This window comes from Rhopilema esculentum, chromosome 6, assembly GCF_057945365.1.
Source record: "Rhopilema esculentum isolate cy_ngs chromosome 6, ASM5794536v1, whole genome shotgun sequence".
Classification (NCBI taxonomy): Eukaryota; Metazoa; Cnidaria; class Scyphozoa; order Rhizostomeae; family Rhizostomatidae; genus Rhopilema; species Rhopilema esculentum.
Genome location: NC_142820.1, coordinates 703,997 through 717,120, shown reverse-complemented (window position 1 = coordinate 717,120; position 13,124 = coordinate 703,997). Strand labels below are relative to the sequence as shown.

The following is a 13,124-nucleotide window of genomic DNA, read 5'->3' as shown; positions in this document are numbered from 1 at the left end:
GAAGTGGGGATAGACGTTGTGTTGGACTAAACATTGATGCTTCCCGGCCTAGTTTCAGAGGTGCGTTTCAACAGCTGTGACCAGTATTACAAAGGCAAAATGAAAACTCAATATTCCTCAAAATGAAAATTCCTTGATTATGAAATATCCTTGATTTGATTTGATTATCAAACAGATTATGAAATACTCAATCCAAAACCAACGATGGATAGAATTATAACATATCTTCTCTCTACAGGACTCAGCAATGATGATGAACAGACCTTTTTTGGTGTGTTTTCCAATTCTGAATTGGAATTGTCAGGAGACGGCTCAGAAGGAATTGTCAAAATGAGGTTCTCATCGTTGGGATCGAGGCGAAACAAAGTTGGTGAAGGGATTCTTGGCATGGCCTAAAAGTACAAAATCATTATTCTGAAAAAAGGATCAAGTTTATTACAAGGCATTTTGGCTTGAAATATTCCATGCTTGAAATATTCCAACCAAAAATAAACAAAAAGAAGGAAAGTATAAAAATGATGATTGATAGAAACACCTTTAACGCCAAATATTAAGTTAAATGTAAAAAAGGAGACAGCTTGCATCGAAAGCAAAAAATATCCTTCAGAAATGGTGTCAATAATACAAATTTTGTAAACCAACCTGATCATCCCAAATAATTCTATCTTCCCATCTACCATAAACCAAATCTTTGTTTTCAACCGGGAAAATACTGAACCAATTTGAGATCTGATTCGATGGCAGTTGTCTGCCGACAATAATATCAGCGTCACTCGAAAAGTTCTTTAGCACTGCAGCACTTGCTAGAGCCTGTGTTGAAATTTTATCAGCTGAACGAGAAAAGATACACCATGATAATGACGAGTTTCATGCATGCAATCGAATGCAAAATAAGTTGAAAATGACGAAAGAGTCGAAGGCATACCAGATCAAGGAGTGAAACCGGAAATGAATGATCTATGATCTATCAATGATCTATGCTTAACTCGACTATGATTCGTCCCTTACAATTAGCCCACGTTAAGGAATCGGAGCCATTGCTTTTCCGGGAAGAAAAGGAATTTTCTTGGAGATTCAGGAAGTAAATTACTTAGTCCCCACAACTGCTCACAAAAAGATTTAAATTAGATGAAATACAGGAGCCTAGTAGCAATGATGCTCATTAGATATTAAGTATATATACTTGATAAAACTTTACTCAAACAATAGTAAGAACAAATAGTAAAAGTAAACATCTATTGGTTGACTTCAACTACCATATAAATAGCCTGAAAAAGTATTCAATGTTTTAAATTTTTCATTGTCTACAATTTAAGGTTTTAACGTGGTCTTCTATAAAACTATGTGAAAAAGCTGAAAAATATTACTGGGAGCCCAAGTTCTACCCTGTTCTCGGCAGGATCAATTATGTATTTCGTCTAAATTCGACAAAAAAATGTTGGAGGTGTAACATTTTGGCAACGTACTTTTTGTGATGTAATCCTGTGATTTTCAATCTGCCTTTATGTAATCAAAAGTTATTTATGGGCGTTCCCTTCAAGTAAAATTGGTATTACTTGTTGGTAAAAGGACGTTTAATGGTAGAAAAAAGGTTGTGGCTTAAAAATATTTGCTTTGCCCCCCCCCCTCCCCTCCAGAGTTTAGTGGCTGGCGCCGCCATTGCTCACATGCTCCTAAACATCGTATTTGATGTTGTTCACACCTATCTTAACATTGCTTTTACAGGAAGGGGTACCAGTAGAGAATTTGCTCAATAAAAAAGATTGAAAATGTCGAAAATGTACTATCTTTTGGGCAGGATATTATGAAGCGGTGGAGATTATTCACCAATAATATAGATTATCTTGGCTTGCTGTATAAGGTGTGCAGACTATAGATTAAGTCCAAATACCTACAGGCGAAACATCAGAAAAATAAAAGATCTGGCACACATTAAAAATGATATATATCCAAAAATAATAAATAATTATAATTATAAAGATTAAAAAAAATGATTAATAAGCAAAAATAATCAACTGTGGTTTCCTAATACAACACTTCTCGAAGTGAATTACATCTTGATTAGAAATGACATGAAAATGGATCAGATTGATCATGCGATAACACACTGTCGATTCTGACAATTTCAAAGGCTTACAAAGTTCTATGAAAACAGACAACTTCAATCACAAGGCGTCGAATTTCGATTCATAAATTCTGAAATGTAACGATTAATCTCACTATCGATAGTTATAGCTCTGACAGACTTTTTGTGTTGACGGGAGTTCATGGCTGAATCATAGAAACTGTCTATTTATAATATTCAATGAGCATAGTTTCGGTTATTGGATTAAAACTTTGGTGAAAATAAATTTAACCCTAATAAGCAAAGGGTAGATCACTAATGTGGGGTAAATTGTGTCAAAAAGCTGTAAATGTAACTTCAGTTTAGCAATGACAGAGAGAGCGCAATCTCCTTAAAACGTACTCTGTACCTTTGCGATATGAGTTAGCCAAATAGCCTTGTAGAGTCCTAATGTTTCCAGATGGAACCCAGCCCGCCTTGCTCTGGGCAATAAGAGACTTCTTCGATGCTTTGTAGTCATCGCTGGACCAAACGATATCCTCCTCCCAAGGGGCCTGCACTATCATGTTGAATGCTTCGTCCGGTGGCATCACAGCATCCTCAAGATCGGTTGTTGCTGTTAACGGGGTTTCCCTCACAGATTCACTCTACAATGGAACAGGATTACTGTTAATATCTCAAACAACAATCTACAATTACCTACAATAATAAACCTAAAGTACTGTAACACTACAGTGACGGGTTGAAAACAGTGATTTTGTGAAATTTTTAAATTACACACCTAGCCGCAAAATTTCAAATAAACTTGAATTTTTATCAATATTATAGGACGTATTACACATCATCCTATAGAATATTTTACAAACATTGCACCTTTGTGGAGGCGTATGTCAATCAACAATGGCAAATATAACGGTGGAATGGAACGGAACGAAAAGTCACCTCCAGTTTTTGCAGCCTGAAACCATAATCAAAGTTTGAGCCATCTTTTGAGACGCCATATCGATCATACCAGTACGAAGCTGGCCCATACCGCCACTCACAGTTGGCTTCTGTCTGCTCAGAATTATCTTTTTCGACCTCTGTGTGTTGTATACTTTGAATCATATGAGCTGGGGCATACAGCTCAATAGGGATGTCTTCGAGGAACCTGACCTAAAAAGGAAGAGAATTAAATCAATCACTATGCTACTGGAGCGATATGGAGGTCTGTGGACAGGAGGCTGACGTATTTGAAAAAAGATATTTCAGAAGAAGAGAATCCGCACCGGGGACCTCGCGCGTTAATGGAGCAAGCCAGAGGAAGAAGAAGAAGATAATGAAGAGGAAGTTTACAAGCAATGAAGAAGCAAACTTTGACGGTGTAATTCAAAAAACAATCCAAGCAGCCAGAAATTCGAGATTTTTGAAACACGCAAACAGCACCTGCAAAAGGCCTCTGACTTACAGATCTGAACTGGGCACTTATGATTGAAGAAATTTCTAAGTAACAGCAGCACACCAGGTAACAGGACTTAAGTGTTGGGTAGTTTATTCGAAAAGCCTAGCTTACTCTTGAATATTTACAAGGAATGACCTTCCACATGCTGATGTATGCTAAGCGCTCAATGAATGAAAAGTTTGTGAAACTAATACAAAAGGACATGTTTAAATTTCCTAAGGACATTAGCGTTAAAACACTGATAAGACTAGGCAAGACTCAGACTGTCCATCTGGATTATAATGTGCCTAAAAAAAGAAATGCTCTCATTTTAGGAAATTTTCGTGTATAAGGTTAATTGAAACTAACAGAAACGTCACCAAAATTGATCTAAGTAAGTTTATAATCAGTCTTCTAACAAGATAATTGACTTGTGTTAAACGGGTTTTCTGAGATGTTCCCAAGATTTTTTTTGGAAATGATTTGATTAACTTTGCAGATAATAACACTATGATATGAAAAAGCGATTACGGCCAAAAAGTCCATCTTCTCGACATAAATTAACACAAGGAAACATTCCAAGATGATAGAACACGTCATCTCATCCGTAAAAAGTTTAATTAGCCAAGCTTAATCTTCAAAACACCTTTCATTTCACGATAAATTGGCGAATTTCTAGACCAGTTTCTCACTTTTAAAAAAAATACAATAATGGTACCCAAATGGATTTAAGACCTTAAAAAAACAACAAAGAGTCAAAACATTCTAAAAAGAGGCATTCGTTCCGTCTTAAATTGTATTTTCTGATGCATTTCAATTATTCATACCCCGAGACCTTGGTTGGAAAAGTAAAATCATCGTAACTACGTCAACATTCAAAGATCAAAGACCAGAGATACTTAAACTTACTGAATCATCAACATCAAAATCTTCAGGTTTGGGGGATGGGGGCGTTTTACACCTAAAGCCCCTTTCAGAAGGTCTCCCATCTCCATCCACACTATGAATCCTCTTTTTCTTTCTCCTTTTCTTTAGACCCTTCCACTGTGCGGACACGTATTTCGTCGGGCCAAATAACCGGGAAAACCGGAGAACTTTTCCGGGTCTGAAGTCCGGAAACATTTCGACAACTGTAGCAAGATCAGTCTTTTCTATGATGCCATCAAAAACAGCTGAAAATAAAATCAGTAAATTTTTAATAAGCAATATGAAGAATGAGGTTCTGCACGAACGACTTGCCCTGCTTTGCAATTAAAAAATTTAATTTTTCTAAAGAAAAAAAAATATATATGACACCTTTGTCATCAGAGATTTTACCACCCACTGCATGACCAGGAATATCACGAGGAGAAGAGTCTGGTTGCATCATATCGGATGAAGAGCGCCTGGTCTGAGCCTTTCCAAGGAGCTGCTCGTCACGAGGCGAAGAAGGTGAGAACATTTCTTCAAGTGCCTCTCTTTCTTTGCGCTCCGCCTCGGATTTGGCAGTCTCGGCAGATGGCACTATGGATGGCAATCCCATCGTATTTTCAGGTGTAGTAGCCGCTTGGCTCTCAGCTTCAAAAAAATAAATACCAAATTAACGAAAGAAATGAGGTTAGGGAAGATAAAGGTCTTTTTTATTCATCTTGTACAATTTAGATCTTGACAAGCGGTGCATTTCAGCGTTACTTCTGCTGTTCCCAAACTTATTGGCCTTTTAAAAACAACTTTCTGAGTTTGATGACCTTTTACCGAGTAAAAAATCAGTTTCAATGACACGGAAAACAGGTTAAAAAGACACTTTTCTTTTTAAAAAAATTCCTCTTAACTTGAAAGAAAACTAGGAGACTACTGTTTCATATCCAATACTATGTTCTATTCTTAAACTGTCAAACTGGCCAGTATTTTATAAATGACTCGGACTGTTTATCTTTGGAGTATTATCTTAGGAGATTTGATTCGAGTGCAGAGAAATTGTAAAAGGACCCAGAAAAGATTTAGGAATATTCTTCAGAATATATACCGATTTGTGACCACTCATTGGGTTTTTTCTCAAATTGGCAGATAAATATTAGTTTTTTTCTTCATGGATAATCATACTTACAAAATAACGGAACTCTTGGAAACTGTTTAATGACTGGCTTCCTTGGTTTTTCTTCCTCTTCGTCATAATCATCTACAAATTCAACGACTTGTTAGCGTTTTCATTTTAATGGCCTACAGTCTTCTTTAATAATGCGAAACACGTGGATCTAAATTTCTGGATGACTTGATTTGCAATAGACTGGGTAATTTTATGTCTAGTCAGTTCCATAAATCTTGACAATGAAAAGACTTGACATAGTCTGGAAAGCTCAACACTGACAGGTGATAGATTTTGGTTAATCTAAATTCAGACCGATAAATCAAACACTTTAACAGAAGTCTTGCAAATAAAGAAATTGCTAGCTTTAAACATCGATTACTTTGTTTCAAATAAGGCACTTCAAAAAGCACATAATTAACACAAAATCTATAAGTGATACGATTTAGTAAGGCTCCAGCTTTTGTTAGTTCAGAATATAAAAAGCTCCAGCATATAATAAAGAATAATTTGAAACAGGTTTTGCCTTCTTTCAACATTAAAATGGCGTAAAACGGAGAGGTTTGAAAGCAAAACCTTTCAAAATAAAAAAGATATTCAAAAGAAGTGGAGCCGTTTCAAGAATCATCCATTGCCGCATAGGGTGGACAGCAAAAGCAGAAAAAACCGGAAACATTTTTCAGAGTGGAACCTTTTGAAGAAGTATCTTTATTTTAGTATATGATAATTACTCTTTTACTGGTTTATCATAAAGTGCTTGATGCTGCATTGGCAGAGCTGTGCACGCTCTAGAATGGAACAGGACAGTTCTAAATTGCTACTCCGAGTTTCACGTTTAACACGGTCATATTAAACGTTAAATACTATGATTGCATGTTCTATACACAAAAAGCGTCTATTTCAGCTTCGGTGCAAAAAGCTTAAGGAAAACTGAGAATTTCGAAAACACATACTGTAAATCCTCGAATAAGCCCCCCTCGAGTAAGCCCCCAATCAAAAATTCATTTTTGCAAATAAGCCCCCGGGTTCTTATTCAAGGATTTACGGTACTTTTGAAAATAAATCATCGCGGGCAGGGATTAATAGGAACTACATTCTGACTGTGACCCCATCCTTTGTATCCAAGTTTGTAATCAAGCTTTAAAAACCAGCATTTTTTTTCATCAGTACATACAATTAGCCGGGATAGAAAAATTTCATAACTTAAGAAAAAGTTTATGAAATCCTTGATGTTTATTGTTGGAATCTTTAAAACATGAAATTTGCAGCAAGTGAAAATCAGACTGACCTACACATCATATTGACCTTCTCATTATGTAAAAAAACAAGGACTACCCAAAAACTAGAAAACTAGAACTAGAAAATGGTTTTTACTCCATATTCCAATATATGTGCCTTCAAAGGATTTCATATGACTATAAACAATTCATTTGAGATTCTATTCCTAGCATAATAAAAGCATTTGCAAGGAATATATAAAAGGGTACTTTTTCCTGACCATAATTAGGTCTTGAAACAAAGTTTATTCTGTATACTTTGAAAAGAGAAAGGTTTCTTACCAAGCATAAAGTTTTTTGACCCATTTCTTTATTTGAATTTAAAAAATATTTTATCCAAGTTCTTTCATTTTAAAAAGGCAAGATAACAGGCTTGGGAGTTTTGTCTCAATGTGTTTTTAGCAAAATAGAAAAGTAGAAATGTTGTATTAATAATAAAAAAAGAGTAAAAGGAGTTTACCATCTTCATCTGTATCATTCCTGAATCTCTCTGCAGCCTGCAGGCCAGCACGAACAAATTTGTCAGCATCCTCATCAGCAAGTTCATCAATGTTGCTGTAGTCAACTGCAGTTTCAACGCTTTTAATAAAGCCTAGAAAGAATTGTTGAAACAGATATAAAAAAGAACCATAAAAAGCCCAAATACTGGTTTAATCTTTAAATACAGTAAGTTTATGTTAAAGAATTCTGGAAATTTCTAGAAATTTTGTGCTACCTTTGTTTTGCATCTTATCTATTCTTTCCATTTTTGTTTTCGTAGATAAACAATACACATAACTATTTTTAATATTTCTAAAATGTAACACTTTTTTAGCAAATGGACATTTTACTGTATATATTATCCTATTAAGCTTTATTTTATTCAAATGTTCAGACAAAAAATATTTCACTGAGGACATAGTGCTCGATATCTTTAGAGTTCTATATCAGTCAGCACTTTTTATTATTACCATAGATGTAGCTTTCAATAATCTAATTCTATCTTAGCAATTCTTTTTTAAATAGCATCTTTATTAATATGAACTTGTTATGAAATCATTAGTATTAATTGAAAGTATATATGAAATGAACAAAAGACAGTATCTGAAAAGTATTTTCATCAGTTGTGGTGCTTCAAGTTGACAATAGGTTGATTGTCAGAACAGCACCAGGAACAGCAGCAGTCTTGTAAACTGTAGTTGGTGTGCTTCAGGGATATTTTATAAGTCCTCTGCTATATATCATAATGACAGATTGGGTTCTGGAAGAAATTTTAAAACCAGAGAGAAGAATGGAAGCAAGAGCAGTGACTATGATAATGGTGATCAGAAAGCACTATGTACAGACTGTTAGATGGCCATGTGGACATTGAAGGTAACTGATGGAGGAAAAATTGAAGAAATACAGGCAGTTTTTTTGCCCACAAGGCTACTTTTTTTGCCCACACAGTTCCAAGCTTTTACTTACTATTCTCTTTCTATTTCATTTTTTGTTTATTTTCTCTAAAGTGATTTTCAATTTCTTTTGTGTGCATTATCTTGATGGCATTTCGAAGAAGCATCTTACTATTCGGTTTCCATCACTCAGTTTTTGTATGTCTCTGTTTTATCATTCAAGCCAACACCCAAGGCTGAGTCATTCAACACCCAAGTAAATGAGTCATTGATGGCTCCCCTGTGTAACTGGTAAAAGAGAGGGGCAGTGTGGGTGAATGACTCGGCCTTGGGTGTTGGCTTGAAAGCACGACCCGATAGCTCAGCGGTAGAGCACTTGACCTAAAAAGTCAGGGGTCATGAGTTCGAGCCTCGCTCCAGTCGGTTATTTTCCCGCACTCTCTATTAATTATCTTTGAAATCCTATTGCCTGTAATGGATATATTTGAGTCTGCTCTCATACGAAAATCAAGTAATGGCAACACAGCCTAAAAAGCTTCTTCTCAAATTCCATAACAATCAATTGATTTTATAAAAACCAAAACTTTATTAATCCTGTCTCCAAATCTCTTCATGTGAACAAGAGGCAGTTTGGACAAACAGTAGCATAACATTTAGAAATCAAATTTCATTTCTTAACACATTATTTAACATACACCCTAAGAGACAACACAGAATCTTCCTTAATTTTTCTACAATTCTATCAAGTAATAAAAAAAGGGACCAGTTCCCTTGCTGGTGTCAGGCAGAGACTCTAGGAAATCTATAATGTGCCTTGGACTATTGAGAGGCTTAGCATTGATCTTTCCTGTATTAGAGTTTAAAGTAAGGCCAGGTTCAAAAATAAAAGATGAGAAACATTATGTTACCCTCCTGATTTGAGCCATCTGGTTCATATTCATGTTGGTTTTCAGAGGCAATGTCTTCAACGAGTGGTCCAAGAGCACCAAGAGATGCCAATTGGCCTAAATGCTTCTTTGATTCCTTAAAATTAAAGTTTTTATGTGAATCAGTATATTGCATTTGATAGATAGTTGAATAAATTGTCTGAGAATACGGAATGTATCTGTATCTGCTGAATCACTGTCATTATTCTTGTTAACACTGATGATTTTTAACCTGTGCTAAAGGGTTTTTCATCAAATGTATGCAAAAAATCTTGAGACAATTTTCTGCCAGTAGATTTTCAGGTTAACATCAGATTATATTGTTGCTAATTGTCTTTAGACATCACCTTGATAACAGTTCTATGACATATATATTTTTTCTTTATTTTAAACAAAAATTTAAAAGATTGAGGTGTGTTTCAGCAGAATGTATATTTGCCTAATTAACCTTAAAATGCTCAATGAAATTGAAGCTAGGATATTTAGCCAAAAAAACAGCTCTACCGAGTCCATTAAAAACAGTTTAAGATATACCAAAAGATCTTACCAGCAATATATAAAACAAACATAACTTAGTACAAATTTTGCTTCCTTTCCGGACTGCAGAGTATGGCAGCTTCCAACAAGATCTCAGGTGGGGAAGAGCAAAGTTCAAGTGTGCACTTTGGTTAAGTGTGCACTTTAATTGTGCACAATAGTACACACAACTATGTTAGATCCTCAGAAAATCAATTGAGAAGGGAATATGAGCAAAGTAAGAAAAGTTATTTTGTTATCAAACCAATGCGAGATTATGTCAATCCAGAAGAAACTTAAATTCTTTATTTGCCCTAAGCAGTAGGACACACCCACGCCACGTCCAGATTTCAAAGCGCCACACTCTTTGCCAGGTGTGCAGGGACATTTTCGAGTGTGCACTTGTCATACTCTGCAGTCTGGCCTCCTTTCTTTAATGCAATGTAAATTAAGACAAGGAGACATACATTCTGCTCATTTCCGTGCATACACAGTGCCTCCTTTTCTCACCTTCCATTCAAATACTCATGAATCATAAAACTTTCCTCCTTCAGGTCCTAAATGATATAACTAGTCTAAATATAAAAATAACATAAGTGGTGTGCACAATTTTTCAAAATAGCAATAAAAGAAAACACCAACATCATCAAGAAGTTCACTGTCTTCCAGCTGTCCTCTTTCATCTATATTTCCAAATATAAATCCTGCAAGGTTCAACCCATCTTTTTCGTCATCTCTGTCATAATCATCAACGCCTCTCAAGTCATCCATTTTCCACCTTGTTGATGGCAGCAATCATTACCAAAATGGCGGCTGGCTGCACTTTCCCCCGACGAATAGCGATTACGAGGCAGGAATGAAGCGAGGCACCATTTAGAATTGCTCCTTTCTACCTTCAGTTTTTCAACGTTCAAATTGACAAAGAATATTCAGAGAATCAGTTGAGAACAATTTGAGCCACCGGCCTGCAATCTATAAGAAAACAGTAAAAATTCATTAACAAAAAAACTGCAAAACCTCGAGATGAACTGGAACACGGCAAGCTGGAAAAATTGTTGGAAATTCGGGTGCAAAAATGATTTTAACTTGTTTACCAGGCTGATAGTTCAGCTTTTGAACATAAAAGTTGCATGTATTTTATATAAAATTGTTTAAAGAAATGCAAAGCATACAATTTGAAGCAGTCAGTGACATCCTTCCCATGGATATTTAGTTATGCCTATCTTTAGTATCTTTTCGGCTGTGTCACCTGCTAAAAATTCTCTAATCGTCTAAAATAGTCTAAAAATTTTTCTTAGTTTGTAAATATTGTATACTGTAAAGACCTAGCATAATTATAATTCATATGTAGCATCTTATAATGACAAAATTTTGTGTTCTAGATTAGCTAAACTACCCACAAACTTAGCTCAAGAGATGCTGTTCGTTGGCTATGTGTGGCAGAGGTGTAAACATGGATGCAATAATTAGACACAGAGGCTTAAGAGAATGTTAAAGAAACGGTCCCTAGTGTTCTTAGATCAAGATGTTGTAACCCTAAACAAAAAGCTTTCAGCTATTTATAATGTGCAAAATAATTATTTTGTTGCTAGAAAATCAGCTTTTGAATGTCTGCTTGAAATTTTTATCTTACGGTAGAGAAGAGGGACGAGAACTTCAAAGATGAATAGTCTTCGCACGTCATTGTGACTCCACATCTAACCCTGTTGAAATGTGCTGCTATTAGGGCTGTATACCCAATGGGGCTTTGAATGATGATAGATTCTGGACCAACTACAGAGGATTTGGACCTACATTCTATATAAACCTTAGTCTACACTCTGCCACACATAGCCTTTGTATAAACCTTAGTATGCCTCGGTTTTCAAATGTAATATCATTAAGAATTTTCTAAAGGCCTTCTGATTCTGCTCATTTTGTTACTATTCTCCCTGCTTTCAATTTCCAAATATGGTGCAAATGCTGACATTAAATCTTTTGATACATATTATACATAAAATAGCAAAGGACCTAAATTTGGTTCTTGAGAAACCATTTTTTGCAAATTTCTTTAGTCACTTTATGCAGAGTTAACTTTTACAATAAATATTTAAAGGTATTTGACACAGGTAAAAGTGGCTTACAGCCACTCGATCACGAGAGGTTGACCAATAAAATTGCTCACAGAGAAAAACACGTGAACAGTCTCGTGACGGTTTTACGTGAGGAATTTTCAATTCCTTTCTTGTACGCGTGCTCTAATCAATTTGGCCTAAGTTATTTTTGGATTCGCTGTACTTATGCATGTCAAATGCCTTTAAGTGAATCTGATAATCAATCAAAACTTCACAATAATATAAGTTTCAACCAGTCTTTCATAGATTCAGAAAATTGGGGGAAAACAAAGTATGGTTGGCTCTGACTTGACGAATCTTTCTTAACACTGTGTTTGTAAAGTTGTGGTGCGAAGAAAAAAGTAATTTGTTGACTGTTGACCTGAAGTATTACAAACATCGCACGAAATGAGTAAGGCATATTCAAGAGTACCATCGCTATGATTATGTTAATTGATGGATATACTATTAAAATTTATCGACCTTTTCAAACAGAGACTTCGGAGAAATAGTAAAATTGTGCTTAGATAAAAGCGTTTCCAACTTCTGCCTGTGTAAGCTCTTATTCAATGGGATTTATTAGATTATCTGGCTCTAAAGCTTAAGATCTAAAGCAAATTAGAAAACAAAGGTTTGGCATCAAAATGTCAGAAGAACATTTGTTGGGCGCATCAGAAAGTTTATATTTAAAATTGGCATCTCACATTTATTTTAACAATATTTGTTCATTTTTCGTTGACTCCTGCGTAGAAATCACAGATTGAGTTTTTGAAGTTTGGTAAAGAAATTCTTCACCTTTCGTAATACCTTGCCAGTCATATTTTGTCCTCAACACTTTTGACATCGAATCTGAAGCTTCATCGCGCCAAAGCTCAGGATCGGCTTCAGTCTGAATTGAATTTTTTTGTTAAGCTCATCAATTTTTTGGACATCATTTTGCAGGTTTTTGTTTCGATGGAAGCATAACGTGTCTGTCTGCATAGGTACAACTTTGGTCTTTCAAAGCAATGTTCCAAGTCACAAGAACTTAGAACTTATTATCATTTGGTAGTTTCTGATTGTAAATTGTCAACGTGCACCAATCAACATAATTAATGAAGATAAGAACGTTTGAGCAATTTGTATCGCCTTTTCTACGAGAAAACATCTCTATGGTGGATAAAGCCTCCTAGTTTGTTTTTTCTTACTTTGACCCTTGTTGATGTGATCTACGATAAGACGCTTATTCGTGTCTTCAGAAGCGATATATTACTATCCCCTGACTTTCAATATCATTAGCTATTTCTCAAGTACATCTCCATATGAACATATGCATCTTTGAGACCTATGACACATAGACCAATAGAATTTGCAATGAAACAGAGTTTTTATTATAGCAAACGAGATCAA

The 13,124-nt window shown here is 35.4% G+C and overlaps 1 protein-coding gene across 1 annotated transcript in view; it reads right to left on the bottom strand.

Moving 5' to 3' along the window:
• LOC135686744 (transcription initiation factor TFIID subunit 1) overlaps positions 1–10,493 on the bottom strand; it is a 75,558-nt gene extending 65,065 nt beyond the window's left edge. Inside the window, exons 1-10 of the mRNA XM_065203049.1 lie at positions 10,285–10,493; positions 9,109–9,223; positions 7,288–7,419; positions 5,572–5,643; positions 4,782–5,042; positions 4,395–4,657; positions 3,008–3,220; positions 2,475–2,712; positions 643–830; positions 264–392 (exon numbers count right to left, since the gene is read on the bottom strand). Of these exons, the coding sequence (XP_065059121.1) occupies positions 264–392; positions 643–830; positions 2,475–2,712; positions 3,008–3,220; positions 4,395–4,657; positions 4,782–5,042; positions 5,572–5,643; positions 7,288–7,419; positions 9,109–9,223; positions 10,285–10,413 (1,740 nt within the window). The 5' untranslated portion in view covers positions 10,414–10,493. The remainder of the gene's footprint in view (positions 1–263; positions 393–642; positions 831–2,474; positions 2,713–3,007; positions 3,221–4,394; positions 4,658–4,781; positions 5,043–5,571; positions 5,644–7,287; positions 7,420–9,108; positions 9,224–10,284) is intronic.
• Positions 10,494–13,124: the final 2,631 nt, after the last annotated feature.